General features: G+C 36.6%; 1 protein-coding gene across 1 annotated transcript in view; it reads right to left on the bottom strand.

The window, feature by feature from the left end:
- The window catches only part of Prkg2 (protein kinase cGMP-dependent 2), a 95910-nt gene extending 68886 nt beyond the window's left edge, over positions 1 to 27024 (bottom strand). The window contains exons 1-2 of the mRNA XM_047566699.1: positions 26958 to 27024; positions 17047 to 17520 (exon numbers count right to left, since the gene is read on the bottom strand). Coding sequence (XP_047422655.1) covers positions 17047 to 17507 — 461 coding nt within the window. The 5' untranslated portion in view covers positions 17508 to 17520; positions 26958 to 27024. The remainder of the gene's footprint in view (positions 1 to 17046; positions 17521 to 26957) is intronic.
- Positions 27025 to 27238: the final 214 nt, after the last annotated feature.

Below are 27238 nucleotides of genomic sequence, written 5' to 3'. Positions count from 1 at the left end.
TTTTTTATTTCTTCATTTTCTTCATTTTGCTTAACTTCTGTTAATAGTTCATGGAAGTACCATGAAATACCCATTTGTCCATAGGAGAAAATCAATATCCCATAATCTAGTATTCACCATTTCCCAAAACATGGCTCCACTTTACCCATCTAATATTTGGTACCCAAAACAAATCCTTTATATAGTAGGCTGGTATCCTCACAGTCTTCTAAGCCTGCCAGCTTTACTGGAAGGCTTGGAGCATATCATCTCTTCTAATTTGACTTAGTTTCTTCTCCCTCTAAACCAAACAAAAGCTGGCATTTGAGCCACATGATAAAGCTGATGAAAACATCTATGATTATAGGTGAGACAATGAACGGCTGTAGCGTAGGGGTAAGAACTAGCCAAAGTAGACTAACAAAACAGTCTGGTGGGTACCAGACTGAAAACCAGCTCCCAAACAAACAAGCAAACAAAAAACCCACTATTTTGGTTAAAATAATTTTCCCCAGCCTAATTGCCAAGTAAAGGTAAATCTTTTCTTGAAGAAGTTCACAAAATCTAGACACTCAACTTTTCTCTACAGTTCTTCCCTGGGAATATCTGACATGACACCAGAAATTACTAAGCAGACCAAAAGACCCAATGTCTAAAGATCAGGAGAACAAACAATAGTAGAATTAGATTGGTAGTAGATAAGATATTGTACTTATTAGGAACAAACTTCAATATAACTATATCCAATATGTTTAAGAAAATCAAGGACAAAATAGAAAATGTCAGCAGGAAACATGAGTCTTCTTAAAAGATCAAGTGGAAATTCTAAAACTGAAAAATTTAGTATCCGGTGCTTAGAACTCAATAGATGGGTTTAAAATTTAATAAGATAAAGGTAGAAAGAATTAGAAACTAAATATGTATAGGCATAATATAACTATATGGAGGACTGAAGAGAATATAGCATGGAAATAAAGCAACTCCTCCCCCCAAAATAAGAGACCGTAGGTGGCACAACAAAGTAGCCAAACATATGTAATCTGGGCCCCTGACAGTAGGAAAATAATTGGGATGAAACAATATAGTAAGGGATCATATTCTAGAATTTCTTTAAATCAGAGGAAAGACATCAAACCACAGACAAAATGTACTACAAACTGCAAAGAAATAAATACAATTAAAATCATATTTAGCCCACCATAGTCAAATTGCTAAAAACAAAATACAAAGAGAAAACTCAAAAAAGCATCAAGAAATGAAGAGACACATTGCCTTCAAATGTCCAACAATACATTTACTCTTCAACAGAAATAATGGAAGCCAAAAGACAGTAGAATATCTTCGAAGTGCCCCACTGAGCCTATTTCAAAATCTTTACCAAGTGAAAATGGCCTTCGAAAATGAGAGCAAAATGAAGACATTATCAAAAATGTTTTTCCATTGGCAATAGAGTTGTAAGACTGGAGATCGCTCAAGGCAGAAGGAATATGATCCCAGATGAAAACCGGCAAATATGTGAAGAAAAAGCAATGGAAAAAGTAAATATGTGGGTGACCAAAGGCAGCTTGTCTTTACAAAAGAGCAATTATAATGTGTTGTAGAATTTAAAATATATGATAAATAAATGTATGAAAATAGCCAAAACCTGTGGGAGAGGGAGAAAATAAATGGAGTTAATATCATAGAAAGTTCAGGAATTGATAAAAGTACTAATCTATATTAGAACTTTAATAGAGTAATGATATAAATAAATTAGAGTAATATGTACAAGTCAAAGAATGCTTAACTCCAAAGTCAAAAAAAAAATGGAAAATATATGCTTAATCCAAGAAAATGCCAACGAAGTAGAGGAAAAGAAATTGAAGAAGAGGAACAAATAGATAACAATGAGTAAGAATTAGATTTAAATGCTAATATTTTATATTTATATTAAATATAAGTTAACTAAATATTTCAAAGACAAGATTGTCAGACTGATAAAAAGACATACCAAGTGTATGTTACTTATAAAGACATGCTTTAAAGATAACAGTAAAGTCAAAAGTAAGAAAAAGGAAAAAGATTATGAAGCACTGATTGAAGAGAAATTTTCCTTTGCTACAGGAAAGTAGACCTTAATGAAAAAATAAACTTCTAGATATAGTGATATTTCATATTGATAGCATCAGGAATAGATAGTCTATGTATACACCTAGTTAGATGGCATCAAAACATATAAAGTAAAATTAACAAAAGAACTAGATTAATCTCCCACAATAATTTTGGGAAATTTTAATATCCCCAAATAACTAAAAATAAGCAGACAAAAATTAGAAACTAGAAGATCTAAACAATTATTAAATTTTACTTAATCCCATAATCCAACTGATATTGTCTGTATTTAATGTTCAAAATACATACTGTTTTCAAGTATATATAAACTTCCATGAAAATTGACCATACAGTGATCCATAAACAACTATAACGTTTCCATGACTTTAAGACCAAAATAACATAGAATATATTCTTCAACTATAGTATAATGAGTTAGAAATCAATATCAAAAAAATTATAAAATTCTCAAATATAACATCAAAACTTACAAAATGTAATTAAAAAGACACTTAGTATTAAGTACAGGTAATAGAAAGAAATTGTAAATAAAATGACTTAACTGTTCCTCTTAGAAAGTTAAAAAAATAAAAGTAAATGACACCAAGCAGGAAGAGGAAGAGAAGGAGGAGGAGGAGGAGGAGGAGAATAAAAAGGATGCACAAAATAATAAAAAATACAATAAAGATAATCAACACAGTCCCAAAATAGTTTCTTTGAAAAGACTAATAAAACTGATAAATTCATGGCAAGATGGGGGAGAGGAAAATATATAATTATTTATACTGGAAATGAGAAGATATCATTATAGACACTACAGATTTGAAAAATGAATGAATAATATCAACAACTGTTTTGAAAATTCATATGATATGAAAAAATCCCTAGAAAAATAAAACATAATAAATAGAATACAAGAAGAAATAGAAAATCTGATTGGCAATAAAGAAATTGAATAAAAGTGAAACTATCCCAAGAAGGGATTCTATATCCAGGAAACTATATCATTAAATTTTCCAGACATTTAATGAAAAATAGTACTAATCTTACATAATGTTTCCAGAAAATAGGAAAGAGGGAATTTTTCTCAACTTATACTATAGTTCCAGAATAACCTGATAATGAAAAAAAAATTAACAGAAAGAAAAATAAAAATTAATATTTCTAAAAATATAGACACAAAAGCAAAATGAAGAAAAAGTATGTAAAATGAATACTCTAGATCAGAATGAAAATTAATGAATGTAATTAACCACATGAAGAGAATAAAGAAGGAAAAAATAACTAATTAGATGCAGAAATAGTCAATAAAATTAAATACCTGTAATAATTTTTAAATTTAAAAAGTTCTTAGCAAATTAAGAATAGATGGAAATCTTAATCTGATAAAACACATCTATAAAACATGAACACAGAAAACATCATATTACATTGTGAAACACTGAGAGGTTTACAACAGATATTAGAAATGGGACATTTCAGTTCCACCCTGAACTGGAAGTCTGAGTAAATTTAATAAGGTAAGAAAGAAAGAAACAAAAGGAAAAGAAAGGAAGAAAGAAAGAAAATACGCAAACAGGAAAAGAAGAAATAAAACTGTCATTCATTCAAAAAGACATGGTGGTTATGTATGTGAAAAACTCAAAAGAATGTACAGGTAACTTATCAAGATCTAGAAGTGACAGCAACAAGATCACTGGATAAAAAGTCAATATATAAACTTAATTATAGATCTATATACAAATCTACAGCAATCGAAAATAAAAAACTAGATATGACAATTTAAAGTAGAACAAAAACATCAACTATGTAGGATTATATCTAACAAAGATGTATTAGACCTCTACACAGAACAGTACAAAAGAGATATAAAAGAAAACCTAAATAAATGGAGAAATATACCATGGTTGTGGATGAAAAGACTAAAATTTTTAATGGTGCTTATTCAATTCAAATTGATCAGTTTCAATGAAATTCTACTTGACATTTTTAAACACAGAAATTGACATGATGATTCTAAAATTTTTAAAGTCATAAAAAGTTTCAAGAATAGCCTCATGAAATTGAAGAACAACCACAAAACAGATAGTGGATATCAAGAATTTCTATAAATCTAAATAATTAAGAGAACATATTATTGGCACAAGAATGGAGAAAAAGTCCTATGGTACAGAATTCAAGGCCCAGAAACTAACGTACACATGCAGGGATACCTATGTATGACCAACAGTTGTCCTTCAGAAGGGAAAAACAGACTGCAGTAGAAGATACACTGCAAAGTACTCACCATTGTTAACTAGTAAGGAAAAGAAAACTAAAGCCACAATGAGATACCACAACATATGCACCAGAACAGTGAAAAAGACTGATGATGCCAAATGCCATTGGTGGTGGGAATGTTTGTTCAACAACTTTGGAAAACATTTTGCAATTTATGTTAAGTTTGAACTCAGAAATAATGTATTGCCCAGCTATTTCACTTCTAGGTTTATACCCACTGTAAGTCATACATAAATGCACCACAAGACGTGCAAAAATGTTCACAGCAGCATTATCCATACATGTTAACCACCAGAAGCAACCAAATGTCCATCAATAATGGAATTGATAAATCGTATTTAGTTGTACAATTGACATTATATAGTAGTGATAATTCATAAGCCATTACTATGTACAAGTATATAAATAAATCTCACTATATAAACAAAAGAAGCCAGAGTATGAAGAGTAGACCCTCTATATTTATATTAAATATGCACAAAGTAGTCTATGGTAATAATAAACTGACAGAAGCAGCCTTTGGGGTGAATAATGGATAGAGTTTAAAAAGGGGATATGGAACTTCTGAGATTCTGGTAATGTATTTCTTGATAATGGTATGTGGTTACATGGATGTATTAATTTTATTACTGGTGCACTTCTATAAAATATTTTTTTAAGTGTATGGCTTGGGAGTCAGAAAATCCTAGGCTCAAATCTCAGTTCTGCTACTTCCTAGCTTCATGATCTTGGACAAGTGGCTTAACCTTTCTGAATCCCAGATTTCTCATCTGTGTCTTGGGCACAGTAATCATACCTACTTCATAGGAATAAAATGCACTCGAACTCAGAAAAAGTGGTACTAAATACTACATGCTAATAGTAGTAAGGGTGATGAAAATAGTATTAAGTAGTTGGTACAAAAAGTAGTTATAGGATTTTTTTTTTCAGGGGGAAAGAATGGGATGTGAGAAGTTTTAAAAAACAGAACACTCCCAAAGAGCACTTCTAAGACCCTCTGCTCAGTTCAAAGTTCCTCCAGTGGAGCTAGATCTCAAATTCATACCACCAGAAGCAACATCAGTAATCCGTTGTAATCCTTTTATACCCCCAGATTACATCATCAACATTCTTTAAAGCAATAAGTTTCCATCCTCTAAGTTGCTTCAGGAAGTTTCACATGTCAAAGTTCACTCATATTTTCTATAGTGTGGGGCTCTCAATCTTTGTTCTCCATCCTGTATCTTACAAGTCTCAGCTCTCACTGTTTCTGTCACGTCTAACCATGTTATTTTGCAACCTTCTTTGCATAAGGCTCAATGCAAAGCCAGGGGCCAGTAGGCTCTGCCTTCTTTCATATCTATCAAGAATTTCCTGTGAGCAAAGGGTATGTAGCAACTTTACTTGTATGGTATTTCACAGTTTGATTATAAATACAAATATAAAGCACACTTACTAACATGGAACCTTGGGCTAGTCACTTAACTTCTGTCTTTTCAGTTATAAAACAATAATACACACACAGTCCACAGGTCACAGGATTTCAGAGAATTAAATTAGTTAACAACATAAAGCACTAAAGACAGCACCTAGCACATAAAATATACTACATGAGGGTTAGCTATTACTGATAAATCAGCAAGTTACCAGTAACTTAAGAACAGAGTTAGAACAGTTGTAAATCTCTATACTCTCTACTTAAAACCTGATGTCACTGGGGGAGATCACTTTGAAATGTTGGTAAAACTTCTGACAATTTAGCCACTTTGCTTGTCCAGTCTTCCTGGGCTCAGGGTACCCACAGGCCTACTGAACTCAACTGGCCCCAAACATGCCAGCCCACCTAGTCGCCCTGCAGTCTACTCCTCCCTTGAAACCCAGCTCAAGATTTTCTCTTCTTTCCCTGATCCTGCCTTATAAAAAGTATTCCCTCCTTCCTCCCAATGCCAATATTTTAGAATATTAATCACCCAAGCCTGAAATAAATTTAATTTCCTGAAGAAATTCTGATGTTCAACTCTGGATATGACTATGCTTTCTGCATCCTCTTATTACCTAACATCTAGAACTGTACCTGGCACACATTAAGAATTCTACAAAATCAAGAAAGCTGAAGGACATCTGAATTCTTTCTCTTTGTTTAAATATCATGGTTACATGGACAAGAATGAGGGCCAAAATGTCAATCACCTGATAAAAAGGTATAGATGATAAACAGGAAAAGCATCTCTCTACTTCTTATTCTCCCAATAAAATCTTCTGCATGATAAACCAATAAAAAATACCTAATAACAGCAAAGATTTATAAATTAAGAAACTAGCATGAGAAAAGTGAGGTCATTGTGTGGATAATCAGAAAATAGGGATGACTTTCTCCTGTCAGTTCTCTTACCTATTGCCCATGTGATCAAGCACAGTTGTAATTTAATCATGTTTGCTGTTACTTCATGCTCACAACAAAATTTCTCTCTTTCTTTCTTAAGTTTATGCAGATAATCCTATTCCTGTGAGCATCAAAAAACAGGGTTTAATAATGAAATGTTGAAAACAACCAAAAGTTACAAGGAAATTAATCTGACATATTCAGTGATACGCATAATCGTCATTGTGTGGCACAGCAACTTGGTATAAATGGTAAATCATTCCCTTGTGTGTGAGTAATTGGTACTGCTCTTAGATCATCAAATTCAATATTTTGAGAGTAAGCTGCAGGGAGGCCTGTCCCTATGACACAAGGGTTATCAGTGGTGGCTGTCCGTTAGAATCATCAGGGAAAGTTTTATAAATCCATATGCCTGGGCTCTCACCTCAAACCAATTTAACTAGACTCCCTGGGGGTTGGACCCAGGCATCAGTATTGTTTAATATTCCCCTGGTGATTACTTATTAAGAAATACATCTGTAAACAAGAAAACATAAGGGAGTTTGAATTTGTTCCTTCCATCTCTAGTTCCACAGCATTGAACTGGGAAAATGCTTTAATTGATGGCTCACCGTGAAATCAATCAATTAATACTAAGTAACAATAACTGATTATTAATAATCAATTAATGTTTGTTATAGGATTTTGACATAGTATGATATGACAAAAAAGTACAAAAATGAGTAAATTCTTATTCTCCTCTTCCTCTTCCCAGAATCCTAATGTAGAACCTGAAATATGGCTGGGTACTGGGAACACACTATCAAGTCATCCCTCAGACTCAAAACATTTTTTTGTAAATTTTGTGATAAAATAGAAGTACCTAAAATATACCTTATTTTTAATTGGATAGCTCAGTAGCATTAAGTATATTTTCATTGTTCTGCAACTAATACCACCATCCATCTGCAGAATTTTTCTCATCTTTCCAGCTCTGTACCTATTAAACACTAAACTCTGTTACCTACCTCCTTCCTGCCCCTGGTAATATCTATTAGAATGAAGCTCATGTCTCTGTTTTTGACTACTCTACATATCTCATGTATGTGGAATCATAAAATATTTATCTTTTTTGAGTTTGGCTTATGTCATTTTATATAACATCTTCAAGGTTCATTTATTTTGTACAAGGGTCAGAACTTCCTTTTTAAGCTTGGGTAATACCCCATTGTACATACACACTGTATTTTACTTCTCCCTTCATCTGTTGATGAACACTGGGTGGCTTCCATCTTTAGTTATTATGAATAATAATGCTAAGAACATGAATGATCAAGTCCACGTACCTGGACTTTCTATATACCCACAGCCAGCATTCTCAACCAGGGAATCTCACTTCAGGGAAGTCAAAGAGCCTAGTATGGTGTGCTGAATTCCAAGATGGCCCCATGATCTCTACCTGTGTAGTCACGTCCTTGAATAACCTCTTCACCTTCAGTGGAGACAGAGCTGGTAACGTGGTCCTCATCAACAAAGTGTAGCAACAGTGATGGGAGGGCCACCACAAGTACAATACCTGTCTTAGCCAAATGTCAAGAGGCTCTGAAGAAGGAAGTTGCCCTGTGGTAAGAGGGCCTGGGGGAGGATTTCTGGGTAGCCCCTAGGAGCCGAGAGCAGCCCCAGCTGACAGCCAACGAAAATGGGGACCTCAGTCCTACAACCACAGGAACTGAATCCATCCAACAATCACATAAGCTAGGAAGAGGATCTCTTCCTCTAGAAAGCTCTAGAAAGGAACACAGCCAGCTGAACCCTTGACTGCAGCCTTGTGAGACTGAGCAGGTGACTTAAATAAGGCATATCTGGACTCCCAATCTACAGACACTCCAAGATAGCAGGTGTCTATTGTTTAAGCTACTAATTATGTGGTAATTTACTACATAGCAATAAAAAAAAAATTATATCTGGATTTCCTTGAGTTTCTATTCCCAGGAAGTTTCAAATAGTATCTTGTTCTGCTCACATTCATTTTCCCTTTCCTCCTCTCCTCTGGAGAGAGGGGACTGGAAGCTCCAGCTTTTTATTTTCCTCATATTTTCTAGAATTTGATCTATAAGTCTCAAAGGGACCATCAAAGTTTCTGCTTGAAATTTACCAAAATTGATTTGGTATAACAACAATAAAATCACTCTGGAAAGATTAAATGGATATAATGTGTGCTTGATCACTCATGATGTAGCATAAATTATGTATCCTCTGGTCATTCTATTCCTGGCTATAGATCTCAAAAATTTTTTTTTTAAATTAAACACTGTCAAGACTGCACTGGAAAACCTAGAACTAACAAGCACTTCAAAGACAAAATAGTTTAGAGTAAAACTTTAAAGAAAAGCAATAGTTTTAGTTAAAGGATAAATGTAAGAAATGTATCTTCCACAATGAAGGTCTTTAGACCCTCCCGAAGGGACTAAAAACCTGAAAGGTTTTATCCTGATCTTCAGGTCTTTTCCCTTTTGTGAGAATTCCATTGCAGTTTAAACCCTAGAAAAAGTCAGATGACAGGAGCTGAGATGCTCTGACTTATTGAAAGAAGGGAAGTTCTCTGGAAACAACCACAGAGTTTATGAGCAGGCAAAGGCCAGGGGCCCTGCTTCCTTTTGACCCAACCAGTAAGGAGAATAAAGGCTGCTGTCTTCTCAACTCAACTATTTCTATTGTGGTATTTTTTTGGGTATCTAGCAATGAAATAGGCAGTATCTGGAATAGCATCGAAGGTTTTTGAGTGAAAAATTGGGTCAGAAAAGAGCAGCCCATCTCAGAGGACACTTAGAAGATACAAACGAGGAGAGCTGGCAGCTCCTGCCCCGGCCTCCAAGACAGTGGTACGAAGCCAGCACTATTCAATTCCAAACTTCTGTGGAGCCAAGCAGATCCAAAAATCGCTATTAATATCCCAAAAGTTAAGAAGATAGCAAGCAAAATAAAAGAAATATCAGTTTCAGAGCTTCTCTGATACTGAGAATGGGGGAAGATTAGGAACAAAATAAAAAGTGTCTGTGAAAAAATGGGAGAAGGGAGACAAAGAAAAGGGAAGAAGTGGAAAGAAGACAAGATTGCGAAATGAGCTTTACTGATTCAATATTTGATAAATGTTGACCTGAATGTGTTAGTCTGAAGGAATAAAGGGAACCTTGAACTTTCTAGCTACTAGTCAAATCTATAGGGGTCAAAAATTGCTATGAGTTTTCTGAAGCATAAAAATAGTATAAAGCATCCTCTTAGGAATGCAGCCCACAATGAGAACTGCACTTCTGACTATTCATAACAGTAAGGCATCAATCCTGAATGTTTTCTGAGGTTTCTTTAACATTTCTCCTAACACCTAGTGACTAACAGACTGGAAGTTTTGAGGATGAACTGAGGAGTAAAGGGCAGATATAAGCAAAGCAGATCATCTGAGGTTTGAGAGAGGGTAGAGGTGGGCAAGCTGAGTGAGTCCTTTGACTACTTGAGAAAAGAAAGGTCAGAGGCAGGAAGTTAGAGGGGCCAGCTGCCAGCACTTGCAAAGGCTTCTAAAGCTTAATGGACTGCATCTAGATGACAAGGCAGGTGCCACTTAACTGTAGCCACTCTGTTAACTTCTCCCTGCTTTTTACTTCTTTTCTTTGAAGTTTAACAACAACTCTCACCCACCCACCCCCCAAAAATGCACCAAGCCTGGCTGCATAACCCCAAGTGCAGCCGTTCACACTGTAGGCTACACAGTCTGGAAATGTATGCACTGCAGTAGAGAACATACATTTGATATCAGGGAGACTCACTGGAAACCTGGTACTATGAACATTACAACCTTCGGCAAGTTGACGAATGACTCTAAGGTTTTACTTCCATTTAGATAACAGGAAAAATTAACACCATCTCATTCCACAAGTCTAAAGTCCCAGGAGATGATGGATGGTAAACAACCAACATCTAATAGTTAACTGATAACTTAGCTTTCTCAACCCATCCCTCAATAGCTAGTTCTGATCTGGGTGTCTACACACACATTATTGTCATACAGTATAACCTTTTGTTTTCAAACATCTATCCTTCACTAGACACATAACCTAGCTGCCTTTACCCATAGCTTCTAGTTATCAGATTACAACAAGATTGGATTTTTTCTTCTTTCATGCTTTTTACTGAGAGCTTCATTGGTTTTTTTGTTTGTTTGTTTGTTTTTTGTTTTCCAAAACTTAGGTTAAGCCAGGCATGGTGGCTCACACCCATAATCCCAGAGACTTGGGTGGTTGAGGCAGGAGGATTGCCAGTTCAAGGCCCGTCTTGGTAACTTAGTGAGACCCTCAACAACTTAGTAAGACACTGTCTCACTAAAAAGAAAAAGAAAAGAAAAAAAGGCTGGGAGTGTAGCTCACTGGGAAAGTGCCCCTGGGTTTAATCTCCGGTACCCATAAATAAATAAATAAACAAGTAAATGAATAAATAAAGACTTAGGAGGTTAAGGTCATAATGTTTATAAGCACATGCACCAATTTTTTGACGAATGGTAAGTCTGCACATATACTCTTAAAAATCCATCAAAACAAGATACAGAAACTTTCATACAGTACCATGTAAGTTACTAATTCATGAGCAAAAAATCACAGGGCTTCCCTCCAGCAAAATTTCCCTCTACCTGGAAACAGACCACAGCAACATTTCTGGAAGCATAGTTTTCAAGGAGAAATAACAATAGTAGGCAGTTGTTTCTAATCATAGCATTTTAAAAAATCTGTTTCTGATTATATATTTAATGTTTTGTGCCAAGTCTTCCCCACTAAAATGTGAAAAGTCCTCCTCTAATTTTCATCTCTGAAAAATTACCTGAGAGTGGTTAGAGTAGAACCTGATAGCAGGTTTTCAAGTTTTGAATTCTGGTTCCAAAATTAAAACCTGTGTAACCTTAAACAAGTTATGTAATTCCACGTCTCAGCTTTCTCATATATGAAGAGGGGGTGATGGTGCTGAGGTTAGGGCTCAGTGGTAGAGCACTCGCCTAGCACGTGTGAGGGTGGGTTTGATCCTAAGCACCACACACAAAAATAAACAAACAAAATAAAGGCATGCCATCTGTCTACAACTACAAAAAAAAATTTTTTAAAGGGGAATGAGGATATCTATCTTATATGTTTGTCATGAGGATTACATGATTCAATATCCATGAGGTATTCAGAATGGGCTAGCACAGATTAGTGATGTATAGATATTGTTTCTGTCCATAGAAACTTTCTTATTTAATAAAGGAAACACATTTCTTGAATGCACATTTGATTCCCCAGTACTGCTTTAGAAAAGAAGCACAAATAATAACAACATACTCTCCCTCACTCCTTTTCCACATCTTACTTAAACGTGTGACTCACTTGCATTTTCCACTTTTACCTATCCTGCTCCTGGGGCGGGAATGACAAATACAACTAATTGTCCTTCCTAAAACTGGAGCCAACATCTGAAGTTAGATGGCAAGTCTTTGTTTTATCTTTCCTTTTCATGAAAGAACAATAGTTTCAAATGATAGTTTAAGCATTCTTAGCAAAAAAACAGTCATACAGCTACTTGCCAGATGTCTCTGATTAATTTGCCTGTGTTCCACCAGACATTCAGCATGAGCTTGTAATTTTGCTCTGCCAGTGCTGAAGTTTGCTAAATGATGTCTCTACATAAACAGAAAACTTAATTTCAGTAAAAGGTCTGACCTCTGGATGCATGGTTGTCTCAATGCTCAAGAGGGGTCAGAGACAAATAGAAAAGCTATCTGCTCTTCTCTCTGCCCTCCTTTGCCACTGATATCCAGTCTTCAGTCTTAAGAAGTACTCTATGTGATGCATATGTGATCTTCCATACAACCACAGTTTGGGTCATCAGATGGATCAAAAACATTTTCCACATCCTTTTCTCTCAGGCCTGAGCTCTGAGGATGCAGTTCAGCCCAGCTCCACATGAAAAAAGCAGGAAGCACCATTGTTCTTACTACCAATCAATGGGGGGATATCATCAAAAAGAAGACTGGTGCCCAAACTGGTCTGACTGGAGGCCTTTCATCTTTGTGGGCAGATCTTAACACTAGAACAGGACTGCAGAGAAGAAGTGGTTTCAAGGTCAGGAGTCTTGTATTCCAATCCTAGCTCTCTGGCCTTTCATGGTATCTTCTGTAACTCCCCTGCACCTATTTCTGCATTCTCCAGGAAGGAGGATAGCATGAAATCATATTTAAGGTCCTTCTAGTTCTAAGATCTTTTGTTGTTCACCAGATTACATTTAAATCAGAGATCAAAATATTTGATAGTACTCTGACTTGTCATGTGATTTATGGTACTTCAAAAACGTTGAGTGTCTATAATAGAAACGGGCTTCATGTCTGCATAGCTATAAGCTTTTGGAGATCTAAAATGGTCTGTAGGCACAAAGCCAAGCCACTCCAAAGGATTATGAAGGTCCAGTGCAGCTTCCCAGCAATTCCACTTAGGGTCCACCTCAATCTAATAGTCACATTCTTATTTTCAGTGGCTTCACACCGTCTAACTTTGTCTATAAAGTGTTCTCAAACTTCACTAGGTCATAATTCTCATTTCCTGTCATAGCAGTTATAATCTAAACCACATAGTCTAGAATTGCAATATCTATTTCAGCAGCCATTAGACATGTGGGTATTTAATTTTACAATGAATTAAAATTAAAAATCCAGTCCTCCAGTTAAGGCAGACACATTTTAATTGCCTAGAAGCTACATTTAGCTTTTGGCTACCATCTTGTTGAATATAGATTATAAAAAATTTCTGCAACTGCAGAAGGTTCAACTACACAGCACTGAATTACTTTAGAACATGATCTTAAAAAGCAAACTTGAGAATTTTGTGAGACAAATGTCCACATTTCCCAGTACCATTAGAGTGCCATTATATATTCCTCCATATAAAGCATGGAAGAGCAAGTACATAGTTTACGCTCTTGGACACTAAATGTCTACTTGATGGGTACAGGACAACAAAGCTGGTATGAGCTGGGTTTCTCTTGAAGTTGAAGCATGTCACTCACCATTCACAATACATTTGAGAACAGAGGACTCACAGACTGATGTTCATGAGTTAGAGTCTCTTGCGAATTATTGAATCTGAATTCTCAAATCTGCAATCTATCATTCTATCAAATTGCATCCTCTGGTATCTATTAGTGCTTCATATCTCCCTAATATTGTTAGTAGTAGTCTCCCCTCAGTTTCTTGCTCACTGTTAAATTTTTATCAGAGACATTTATTCCTTTTGACAAAATTACTGAAACTATCCAATGGCTTTCTGTTCCAGTGTGAAGGGTAAACTTTATTCAAAATGTAGTTGATACATCTGTAGTAGGAATAAGTTTAACTTTAGATTCAGTCAGGAAACTTTATAAAAGTTTGACAAATAAATCATAAAAACTAAGAATAAACAGAGAAGTCATTTTGACTGAGGCTCTTAAATTCTCCAATATCTAGCAAGCCCTGCTTGGTACACTAGCCAAACCAATAGATACTGTGCATAATTCTTTTATCAGGGGAAGATACTCCCATCTTCTTAATGCTCTAACTTCTAGAAAACTGTTACAAAATTTTGCATAAAACAGATATTGAGAATATTCAAGGTTTACTTTTGGTTCTTCCCCCAAACTAGAACTTCTTGGAAATGGAACATAAATTATTGGAAATGAAAACTCAAAAATTAAGTTTCTGAATTGGTGAAGTTAGTTGTATTTAAGCGTTCATTTCTTAACCTAAGGAGAGATATAGTTGTACTTTTCAAAGAGAAACTAAGGCATACACCAGTTAATGAAAAAAGAACGGCTCCATATTCTATTTTATTTTTTAATTTAGAAGCACAAGGCTCTGAGAAAGCAGATGAGACATTCTAGGGCATGAATGATCTAGTCTGCTTTTTTTAGGTTCAATCATTAAGGAACGAATTAGTTCATTTCCTCCCCCTGACCTCATCATAGACTTGTACCCATGTGGCCTGCCTTTAGGGTGAGGACAATCATCGATAATCTTTATTCAGGAGTTATGATGGCTTTCCTGCGTCCCACTCACTGGAGAGAAGAAAAGGAAAGCCACTTGTCTCCAAAATTGACAGCACAAAACTACTGATTTTCTTTGCCTGGTTATAAAAGAGCTAATAAATAAATTCAAAAAAATATGCTTATCTCAGATTATTTAGCACCAGGAAAATGGTATTTTGCTTCAAAATGAGCATAACTCTTTGAACAAAGTAATTGAACAAAATCTTTCTAAGAGAAGATATCTAGTGGCCTATGTAGGATTAGGGTCAAAGAAGATGAATTGCTACTAAACTCTCTGACACATTGTCCTACATATGAAAGCATATTTCTACTCAAAAATATTTGATGAGATAAATAAAGTATACATACATATATATAGTTACATAATACATAATATACAATATTACTATATATTAATATGTCTCTGATATATCAAAAAATAACACTGGATGATAGTCAATTTTGAAAAACAAATACAAGTTTGTGACAGCTCAAATTTCTGAATTCATATCATTAAAAATAAGTATTACTTTTAAAGAAGAGTACATAAGATCTTTCTAAACAAATGAATAATAAAACATTTGACCTAATAAAACTTTCCAGAAACCTTATATTAATCATATTTCTTTTGGCCACAGAGTATTATGATTAATAATCCAGTGTGACTAGTTTCCTTAACAAATATTTATCAATCATTTCATATATGCCACATACTACTGTCAACAAACTGATGAGTTAAACCTCCCTTTGTAATTTTGTTGTCAAAATTAATCTTTTATTTGCTTAAGCTTAAAGCTTTACCCTGATTTATATTATGTGTCTATGAATAAATTAAAATTTGATTTAATTTCACAGCTCTTGCATTTTGCAGCAGTGATGCAGGCTAAGCCAAGGCAATATCAAGGCAAAAGATCTCATTTCAATTAATAAATATTTACTTTTATAAAAATCATGAAAAAAGGGATTCCTAACTCATATCTGTAATCAGTCTCTCCTGGTCAGGAAAACCAAAATTAAGCCAGAAAAAAATATATACACACATATAAATATTCATATACACATAAGATTGTTGTGATAAATATTTATATGCTCTTTTAAAACTTCTAATTTTTGCTCCAAACATAAATAAATGATAAAGAAATCGAAATGCTAATCACGTATACATGCTGTATACATGTTGACATATCACACTGTACCCCATAAGTATGTATAATTATGTTAATTAAAAATTTTATTTTTTACTTTTTTTATTAAAATATTTTTTATTTTTACAGACACATTTTGATTCATTGTACACAAATGGGGTACAGCCTTTCATTTCTATAGTTGTACACGATGTATATTCACGCCATTCATGTAATCATACATATATATAGGGTAATACTGTCTGTTTCATTCTACTATCTATCTGTCCCCTACCACCCCCACCCCATTTTCCTCTACACCATCCAAAGTTCCTTCATTCTTCTCTTCCCCCCGCCGCCCTCCAATTAAAAATTTTTAAAGAGAAAAAATTCTAAATTTTAAAATGAATTCTAGATTTTAATTGTTCCCTCTTCCTAAATGGTCTTTCCACTTAGTCTTGGCTTGTTTTTGACCTTCAGATCTCAGCTCAAGGTCATTGCCTCAGCCAGGCCTTCATGATAATCCTGCTCCTCTTTCCTCCTTCCCTTCTTTCCCCCTCATCCTTTACACCAGCCATTATACATTATACATCTCTTATTTGTTTCTGGGTGTACAATCTCCCCCACAAAAAAGGATCTGGAAATATTTATTGTAAGCAGTCAACACAGTGGCTGGCAGAGAACAGTGCTCAACATAAACTGGAGCGAATGAAGTCAGCCTCCTTTGAGCCTCCAGCATGATGCTGCGGACTAACTAACTACTTAAGAAGTGGTTTTTGCTATACATATTGATATTTCATTTTGATTTGTGTACATTTGTATGTCTACTCTAGAAAAAGAAGAAGTGTAGACATCCTAAACCTACCTACTTAATCATCCAGGGTTTGCAAGATAATGGACAGCACTTTTAGTTAACTCAGAAACTCATTATGTCTGTATTCATGTGTACACACGAAGTCCACATAAAGTGCAATTTCTGCTTCAAAGAAAAGTTCTGCTTAATGAGAGATACTTTTGCAAAACAAAACCATTTGAGAATCCCTTGTATCCCCATATCTGAGAGTTTACATGATCGTCACCATTCAGGAGCCTTCATACTTACCACTCTAGTCTTTCTTAACATTAAGGCCAACCAAGTTAAAAGGGCATGGGACTTCTTACCTGGAGTCTTTTCTTACTCTTGCTTTCTCAAAGGAAAACTCAGGGGGCTTGTTGAGGTCATAGGTTCGGGTTGTTGGCTCGGCAGACACCCCGGCCTTTGCTCCCCTTCTGCTATGGAGAGAGACCAGTCCCGAGGTCTTCCGGTGGACCTCAAGAGGCACTTTATCCAGAGATGCCTGCAGTGGGCTTCCTCCCTGCATATGCACCACATCCTGAAGCTTGTTCAGCTGGATGCACTTGTTCTGGAGCTCCTCCGTGAGCTCAGCAATGGCCACAGTCTGTTTCGACAGTTGTTCCCGCAGCTCCTTCAAATGGTACTCCCGCTCTTGAATCTCAGCATCCTTCCTCCTCAGCTCTCTCTCCAGTTCCGTCACCTTGCTCCGCAGGGCATCAGTGCTGAGGTTCCAAGAGTGGCCATCTGGATGCTTTGAATGTTTGGGTTTCACTGAACCATTTCCCATGTTGCTCAGGGACCTGAGACGAGACACAGAATCAGGAATGACCAAGTGGGGTTTCATTCTCCAACAGTCCCCACTACCCCGTCTCATTCTGTTTCATAAATAGAAACACATAGCAGTCATCATCATTCGATGAGCAATAAATGTACCCATGCATCCAGAAGGGAAGTTAGTGATTGATTTCCTTTATCCTTCCATGAAGAGGAGTTGACATTTGGTTTCATTCTTCCCCATTCCTTTGCAAGCACAAGTATGGCATCTAAGCATTTTAAACAAGCAACTTGGATTATCTGCTGTTCTCTTTGGATTTTCTCTCTGCACAGTTGTCAGAAGTTTCACAACAATGCTGTAATTTGGATGTCAGCATGGCAAAGATAAGATGCAAAGAAGCAGCCACAGAGACAGAGGCTTAGGAATGTCACAAGTCTGGAAGCTCCCTAAGTGGCTATAGTAAAAAGATTTCCCTTAATTTAGAATACAATGCATCTGCTTTCCTCACAAGGGGAGGATTTGTTAGTGATAATGGCACACACCTATAATCCCAGCAGCTAGGAGGCTGAGGCAGGAGGATCACAAAAACAAAGCCAGTCTCAGCAACTTAGCAAGACCCCAAGCAACTCAGTGACACCCTATCTCTAAACAAGATACAAAAAAGGGTTGGGGATGTGGCTCAGTGGTTAAGTGTCCTTGGGTTCAATCCCTAGTACCAAATAGTAGTAGTAATAATAGTAATAATAATAATAATAATGATCACTGTTAACAACTTCTGGATTGTGATCCCTAGAAGGAAACAGAGGCATGAAGATTCTTCTATATCCTTTACTTTCTGTCCTGAAGTTGGGTTGTCCAAAAAATGATGACCTATGGTGTCAGGTTCTCTTCTGCCACCAAGAATGTGCTCAGTGTGGGCCCCAAAGCAAGCACTAATCCAGTGAGTCTCAATATGATAGGAAAATCAGGGGTTATGAGGGATGATTTTAATTGCTTGAGATTTTTTTTTTTTAGTTCAGTAACTATGTATTTATTTTAACAGTTATTAGAAATATAAACTATTGGCATTACAAATTTATGTTACTTCAGTGGAGGCTAAATTAGTTATTTTAGGTTTTCTAAGCCAATTCAATGAAAATAAAAATAAATCATCTGTAGGTAATAAGCACATATGAACAAAATCAAAAAAGTATAATGCAAACAGATGAAGTTCAGGAAATAATGCTCTGATGAATTACCATAAGTTTAAACATTTTTAGGTTTGAACCTTTACCTGTTTAAACTTCATACTTTCTGTATCTGAAATTTTTGAAAGCCGTACCCAAGAAGCATTGTAACACTTATAAACTAAACCTGAATCACTGTTGGTTATCTAAAATAAGAAGACAAATAAAACTTTGAAGCTTCCTACATATTCTTGCCCCTCTCCCCCTCCAAATTTCAAATTTCAATAGAAATGAAATGCTTAGACTTACTGCCCTAGAAAAATATAGATGTAAAGATATAACACAGCCTCTAAGTTTCAAACAGATACAATCAAATAACCAATGCAAGTATTGTAAAATAGATGGTACAAACCAAAAACAAATGTATTTATAAAAGTAATAGTGCAACACTGGGATATTCCTCATACAATCTGGGTTTCAAATAGTTATTGAAAGCATTAACTTGCAGAGACTTGCCTCAATATGTTGTAGAGATGTGACAAGTTCAACCTTTAAGTTTTTGTTCACTTGGCAGAATTTACTATTCTTATGTATTAAAAAATATATAAGAAGGTTGAGGAAACCAGAATTCAAAGAAATGGCCCTGAATATACTTGAATCTTGAATAATCAATCAGAAGATGTGAGACTGGGACATGAGAATAAACTTAATTGAGATTCTAAATTACAGACATAGAAAAGGTGCTCTCAAAGGTATCTTACATTAACATTTGCACAAATTTTGAACATGCAGCAGTGAGCCATCTTTTAGATGAGCATTCTTAGATCAAGGAGGGACAGGAAGACAATGGAAATGCCGTGTAAAAAACGAAAGCAAGCATAAACACATTTAAATTTAATATTAAACTAACAACCCATTCTTTATTCATGGCACAATTGTTTACTAAGATCTAACTAAGTGTCATATGCTGTATCAGGGCATATCCTTTTATGGATTTACAGTCAAACTTGACAGAGAAAACAATTCTAGCATCCTAAATATGAAAAGGCTTAGAATCATTTTTTCTCTATGAATAACATTAAAAACAATCTGTGCCAATCCAATAACTTTACAAACCTGAAGCACAATTAGGTAGAGGGTGTTAAATTCTCCCCAAACACCAACTATTCTCTGGTTTTAATGAAGTCAGTTTGGAAGCTGTACAAATCTTTCAAGCTATTTAGAATTTCAAAGAGGGGTGAAATGAGAGTAGCTAACTCATCTTTCCCGTCACTAATTTGAGATAAGTAAATTACTAAGTGGCTCAATACTAGTCTGAGTTCTTATTTAGTCTACCTGCTTAAATTCTGTTGTCCCTGAAGCCAAGGTTTCAAGTCTCTGGCTTCATAAAATCTAATTAGATTCACTCTGTTTCCTGTATCAGTCACTCACATAAGATATTTCTCAAATATGGATTGCTAGCCACAAGGTGAATTGAACGTCAGCATGCTGCTTCATCAATCTAGCAACTACAGATTATTAAAATCATTCTTACATTCAGAAGGCAGTATATGATGCAACAAGAAATGGCTTTAGAGATGAAGATTCAAATTCAATATGAGAACAGAGTCGGGCTACTCAGGGTTAGAAAACAATCTGCCCTCTCCCAACCTTCTATATATTATTTGGAATCTTCGATATAGTCTTCTTTTCTATAAAATGGATATACTTGAATCCATCTCATAGAGTTATTATGAAGATTGCATTTGTAAAGTTCTTGGTGCAAATCCTGACAGCTAGTAGACATCAAGAAAAGAACAGTTCTCTAGATGGGCATTAATGCCCTGGAGTGAGAAGAGACCATGGTGATCATTTCCGGGTGGGGCAGAAGTCTAATAAACTAGATGCCTTCCAACCAAGAAATCATTAACGATTCAAACACCCTTTTAGGGGAGGAGGAATTTGACTCTGGCCGGATTGCATCTTCCACTGTGAAAAGAAGCCATTCTATATCAACAGCCTAGGAAACAAGACCAATCGAAAAACAGAGTCTAAAAAACATTTTGAATGACACAGAGCCAGTTCTGGAACTGCAAGAACTCGGTGGACTTTGCATTCCTTCATGGAACAGCCTCTACTTACTTTCATACAGTGCTATGAACTTCTTAAATCAAAAAAGACCCATCTAATTATCTTTTTCCCTTTTTCTTTCTTTCTGGTACTGGGCAGTGAATCCAGGAGCACTTAACCACTCAGTCAAATCCCTAGTACTTTTTAATTTTTAGTTTGAGACATGGTCTTGCTAAGTTGCTCAGGCTGGACTGGAACTTGCTATCCTGCCTCAGACTCCAGAGTCACTGGGCTTAGAGGTGTGCTCCACCATGCCCAGTTCCACCTAATTATCTTTGGAGGTAACAAAGAAACTTGGTTCACTGGGAAGGGAGTAGCCCTCGGCAGACAGGAATGAGAGAGGGGAATAGAGTGAGTAGTGACAGGTAGCCTGAACAGACCAAAACTGTGTAGTATTGCAAAATTTCATTATCACATTAATTTGCTCACCATTTAGTACATGCCATCCACCAAATGGTAAAAGGAGATACATGGAAAGTCATAGCACCTGTGGAAGACCTTTGCCCTCCCATTCATGCCTGACAGTAGATGGGGGAGGAACTGAGTTTCCATGTCTGTTTTTCCTCCAGCACTAAAGTAGTTTGAAACCACAATCCTGGCTCTGATTTAAATAATATCTGTTTCTTTCTCTACCCATCTGGAGTCTGATATAAATACACTCATATGCACACACTGGTTTATGTATGCATGTAGCTACTTGTTTATCTGTAAATACGGGAGTTGGTACAGTGCTGACTAAGCCTATGGAGCCAGTACCCAGTGCAGGCAGGCACTTTGACTTCATGTTCCTATACACTGGGGCAAGATACTGGGCTTCATGCCAGTAACAGAAGAGAGACACACAGGTAGATGCACAGACAGATAAAATAATGTTGCAAATCATTTAGGGTTGTTAGAGGGTTATAAGAACTGAGCACAACATCTGGCATATGGTATTTGTTTAATTAATATTGGACACTGCTATTATTATTAATAATATGATGTACCCTCCAAAATAATGTATCTTAGTAGAAAAACTTGTTGATCAAAAATGTACTCCATCAACACAACTTTACAGGAGAACAAAGTCAAAGAATCCACTCTACCTAACTTTGATACTTAGTATAAACTACAATAGCCAAAGCAGTATGAAAAGTGAAAGTGACTGTAAAGGATCTGGTGAAGCAGGTAAGTACATCAATCAGACAGAACCAAGGCCCAGAAACAGACTCAGACTATACAGTGACCCGACAAAGAAGCAAAAGCAAATCAGTAAAGAAAGAGTAGTCTTTAAGAAATGGTACTGGAAAAACTAGACATCCATATTGCACCCCTCCAAAAAAAAATCTAGAGGGACGTTTTACATCTTTCACAAAAATTTTGTAAAAGTAGATTACAGACCTAAACCTAACACACAAAGCTATAAGAGTCCTAAAAGACGTAGGACAAAATCTAGATGAGTTTGGGTTTAGCGATGATGTTTTAGGTTAAAAAAAAAAAAAAAAAAACACTAAAAGAATAATTCAGAAAAAGAGAAATTAATAATTTGGAATTTATTAAAATTAAAAATTTCTCTTCAAAAAATTAATTAAGAAGATAAAGCAAGAAGCTACAGACTGGAAGAAAGCACTTGGAAAACACATATCAAACATAAGAGAAATCCTAAACACTCAACAATTAAAACTCAACTGAAAAATGGACAAATTATCTGAGCAGACACTTCACCAAAGCTTCACAAATGGCAAATAAGCATATGAAAAGATGCTCAACATCATATGCCATGAAGGAATTTGAAAATTAAATGAACAATGAGATACTACTATACACAAATTAGAATGGTTAAAATCCCAAACACCAACAGCATCAAATGCTGGCAAAGATATGCAGCAGCAGAAACTCTCATTCACTGCTAGTGGGAATGTAAAATGATAAAGCCACTTCAGAAGGCAAGATGGCAGCTTCTTACAAAGCTAATCCTGCTTCTTGGTTTTTATTCAACTGATAATAAGTGCATGTCTTCACCAAAACCCGCATATGAAGGTTTATAGCAGTTTCATTCATAATTGCTGACACTTGGAAGCAACCATGACCTTCGTGTGGTTTAAGGAATAAACAAACAGTGGTACATCCATACAGTGGAATATTATATAATAATAAAAAGTATATCAACCAATGAGAAGATAGGAAGGAAATTTAAATGCCAATAACTAGAAATTTAAAGACCAATTTGAAACCCTCCATACTGTCTGATTTCAACTATATGGCATTCTGGGAAATACAAAACTTAAGAAGCAGTAAAAACATCACAAGTTGTCAAAAGGCTGGGAAAAGGAAGGAGGAATGAATAGATGGAAAAAAATGCATGTTCAGGACAGTGAAACTCTTTTGTGTAACACTGTGAAGGTAACCATATGTCATTACATGCTTGTCAAAACTCCATGGAATACATTACAAGGAATAAACTCTAATATAAGCTATGCACTTTAGTTAATAATAATAATATGTCAACATTGGTTCACCCATCATAACAAATATACCACATTGTTACAAGATGTTAAGAACAGGGGAAACTGGTGGAGGGAGAATATATGTACTCTATGTACTTTTCAGCAAATTTTTTTATAAAACTAAGACTACTTTAAAATAGAAAGTCTATTAATTAAAAAAAGAACATGTACTAAAAAATGAGTATAAGAAAGCTGATGGCACATTCAGGGAACAGGGTAAAATACACGATGGGTGGAAGGAAAGTGATGAGTAATGAAGCTAAAAAAGCAAGACACTAGAGTGAGACACTAAAACTTCATATGCCATGTTATGAGATCTGGATTTTAGTGTAAGCCAAGTTTCTTTTTTTCAAGTTATATGGTCAGATCTGCCCTTTAGAAGATAATTTTCTTGGAAATAATTATGGAATGGAGTGAAATAGCTTAGAGGAAATAAGACTGTGAGGCCATTGTACCAATCAAGGAAGAGGTGGTAAGTACAGGACTAAGACCAGTTCAGAGTCTTAACCCTATTCTAACGACTTGATCATCCTGAACTGGGGAAACAAGGACCATCTCCATTGTAATCAGAAGGATTTCATGTTCATTTCAAGTTATGGCTACAGGTAACTGCAGTTTCCTCTTTCCAATAAATCATAAAGCACATTAGATCCTTCTTTGTGATGTGAGCTGTTTAGCTTGAAATTGGAGGAGTGAATTATACCATCTTTCTAAATAAAATTCTAAGCACATATGAAACTAATGCATATCAGTGTGGTGTTAGCATTAGTTTGTCTCACCACAGTTCTTTTAGAAAATAATTAATCATCATTGAACTTATAAATCCCTGACCCAAAACTGAAATGAAAACAGTTGTCCTTGTAAAACATCTAAATTCTATATCAATGCCACAATTAAAATCATCTGTCCATATGACTTGTGACTATTGACCTGAGACTGAGTTTTCAATCTATGCTTGTTTCCTCTGTCCACATTATCCTGATATGGAGAAAAATTTTCTCTTGACACACAAACATATGAACTTATTGTACAAAAGTTTCAGCCAGCCCCCACGTTATCTTTGAAGTGTCCTCCCAGCAGAATGTTCACAGTGAGTTTTATGAATGTCACATATCCTACATTTTGCCTGCCAAATTTGGTAGCATTCCATTCAGTTATTTTGAGGAGCTACACTGACAGATAAATAGGAAACACACAGAAATGTAGTTCTATAGGAGTGGGTCAGAGATAGCTCAAGGAATTTGAGTGGTGGTAGGAAGAAAGACAAGAAGGATTTGCAAGTTTATATTGTGGTATATGGGTTAGTTAGAGGTGATGTCATTAACCAAAATGAGGTGCAGTGTTCAGGAATGTGACTCTAGTTTAATTTTGGCCATGCTCAGTTTCAGGGACCTACTGAAATTTAAGGTAGAGAAGTTCAGTAAGCAGTAATAAATAGAAACTAGAAAAAAACTTTTAAATGGAGAAGCTAAAATTATGTAGCAATTGACACATGTGGAAGCTGAAGCTGACGAAGTGCCCTGGAGACTTGGTAATGAGGACAGGAAGAGTGTCTGAGTCTATATGAGGTTGGAAAGAAAACTACGAGATGTGTAAGAAGCAGCTCTTGCTTTGGTTAAAGTGGGAAAGGATCTAGAGGATTTAATATCCAAAGAAGAGGATAGGAGGAACACTGCAGGGTTGAGTCTCTTATGGTAAATAAATGGATGTGCACCTAAAGGAAGACAAAATGATTCCAATGTTTTGATCTTGGAAATTTTGAAGGAAGGTAGCACTTTCCACTACATCTTTCATTCCCTCATTCAAACATGACATATAGAGTACATCTGTGGGCAAGCCACCATGACACTGACCGCAGGCAGGAGAATGAACACGCCTTACGGAGACAGTAACAGATCTGTATTTATAGATGTTGAAATTGAGATGCCTGTGGGTCGTCAAGGTGGGAATATCTACCAAGATTCAAAGATGAAAGTCAAGGTAAGGGACTGTTCCATAGAACACTTGAAGTTCTAGTAGCAGATGAAATCACCCAGGGAAAAAAGAAAGGATGGCCTCTACTGCTGTGTCTGAACATATTAGTAAAACCTATGAATATTATTTGTGGGAAAGAAAGTGAAGCAAACAACAGTGAAGGAGAAGAAACATCTATGAAAGTAAGAGAGCCAAGTGAAGGATAATGGAGGACAGGGAAACAAGATTTTCAAGAGGTGAGCAGCCTGCCACTCAAACCCCATCCATGTCAAAGGAAATGAGATCAGAGGGGAAAGTACTGAATTTAGCCTTTATCAAAATAGTGAGGATAGACACTGTTACAAAGGACCATAGAAACAGCTGATGCTGAGTAGGGACTTAAAGATGGTATCACGGTTCATATGTAGGATTTTTAGAAATGAGAGTATTTATAAGCACAGGATAACAAATCACTGAAATCAGAAAAAATTAAAACATAGGAGAAGAAGGGATAACTGATAGGAAAATAACTCAAAGGAAGCCAGATAATATGGGATTAACAGTACTTGCGCAATATGTAGGCAACACATGCCTTCACTGTGATGTGAATTCCCATTAGTCTCTCTTCTAGTGATTTCAGAGTATTGGAGTTCAACATTTCATGCAAAAGGGGAACATTCCTGTCAGGCTCAGTGGTGAATGCCTGTAACCCCAGGGATTAACAAGACCCTAAGCAACTTAGAAACAGTTTCAAAATAAAAAATAAAAAAGGGCTGTGGATGTGGCTCAGTGGTTAAGCCCCCTGAGTTCACACCCTAGAACCAAAAGAAAAAACAAAAGGGCTGTGGAAATGGGATACAGTTACTGAGCATCATCTTTGAATATCACTTATTCTTAGTTACACAGCATTCCAAAGGAGAGGACAGTCCCTAATTTTCTACAGAGAATTCTCCACCATATCAGCTCATACCTTCCTGTGCAAAACTAAACAGGAATACTGGCAACAGCTGCTGCATGTTCTGTGGGATGATCGCCTTCTCCATGAGTTAAATAGAAACTTGCAAAGAGAAGACACAATTCCTAAGGAACAGTATGTATGGGGGTGTGGCAGGGAGCAGGTGTATGTTGCTCTCGTCCTTTATTTAAGAACAAAAAATGTCCCTAGGAACAACATGATGCTCAGGAAACGAAGGCATCTGAGCATTATCCTTTCTACCTAACTATTCTGCCTGACTTGTTTCTATTCTCAACTCTGGACCCAACCTGCTATGCATTTGCACTATGGTTCTTCTCATACTTGAACCTTTCTTCTGTTTGCTTTTGTTTTTCCTTCACCAGGAAATACAGAGATGTGGAAGTGCCTAACGGCGCCGGTGGCGAGAGTGTCACAGGACACCCACACAAGTTTACAAGGACTTGGAATGAAGTCCTTGCCTGAGTGCTTGTCTCCTAGGAGCTACCAAGAGCTCAGGAAAGCAAAGCAACCTGACAGCACCGCAAGCCCCCAGCCTCAAGCAACAGCGAAGGCTGTTATTGCCACACCGAGCTCCACACCGAGCTGCCACACAGAACGACCGCTGCCACACCGAGTGAACGCAACGCGTGTACACGTCCACACGCAAACAGCACGAGCAAAAAACCGGTTGGGTGTGGAACCAAGCGCACACCGCGCAGCGCACGCACAACATGCACACGCGTTATCTCCGCACTAGTCCAGGTGCCCAATCCCCCCAGGCAGAGAACCTCACCAGACAGCCGGGTAACTTTCCAGGTGCGCAGCTTGTCACCTCTGCGCGGCCGCCCCTGCGTCTCAGCGTCCTCTCCCACGCCGCCCTCCCCAGCCGCCTGCGGCGCCCGAGCCGAGCGCAGGTCAGCTCAGCCAACACGAGTGGTGCGCACCCTGCGCAGCTAGGGCACAGGGCCGCCGGCGCCGCCGCTCGGACTGCGTGTGAGCCGGGGACGCGGCGAGCGCGCGGCGGGCAGGAGCTGCGGCGGCGTCGGTGCTGCCGCCCCGCTCCTCTGCGGGGGC

Source organism: Sciurus carolinensis, chromosome 10 (assembly GCF_902686445.1).
Source record: "Sciurus carolinensis chromosome 10, mSciCar1.2, whole genome shotgun sequence".
Lineage (NCBI taxonomy): Eukaryota > Metazoa > Chordata > Mammalia > Rodentia > Sciuridae > Sciurus > Sciurus carolinensis.
This window is presented reverse-complemented; position numbering and strand designations above follow the sequence as displayed.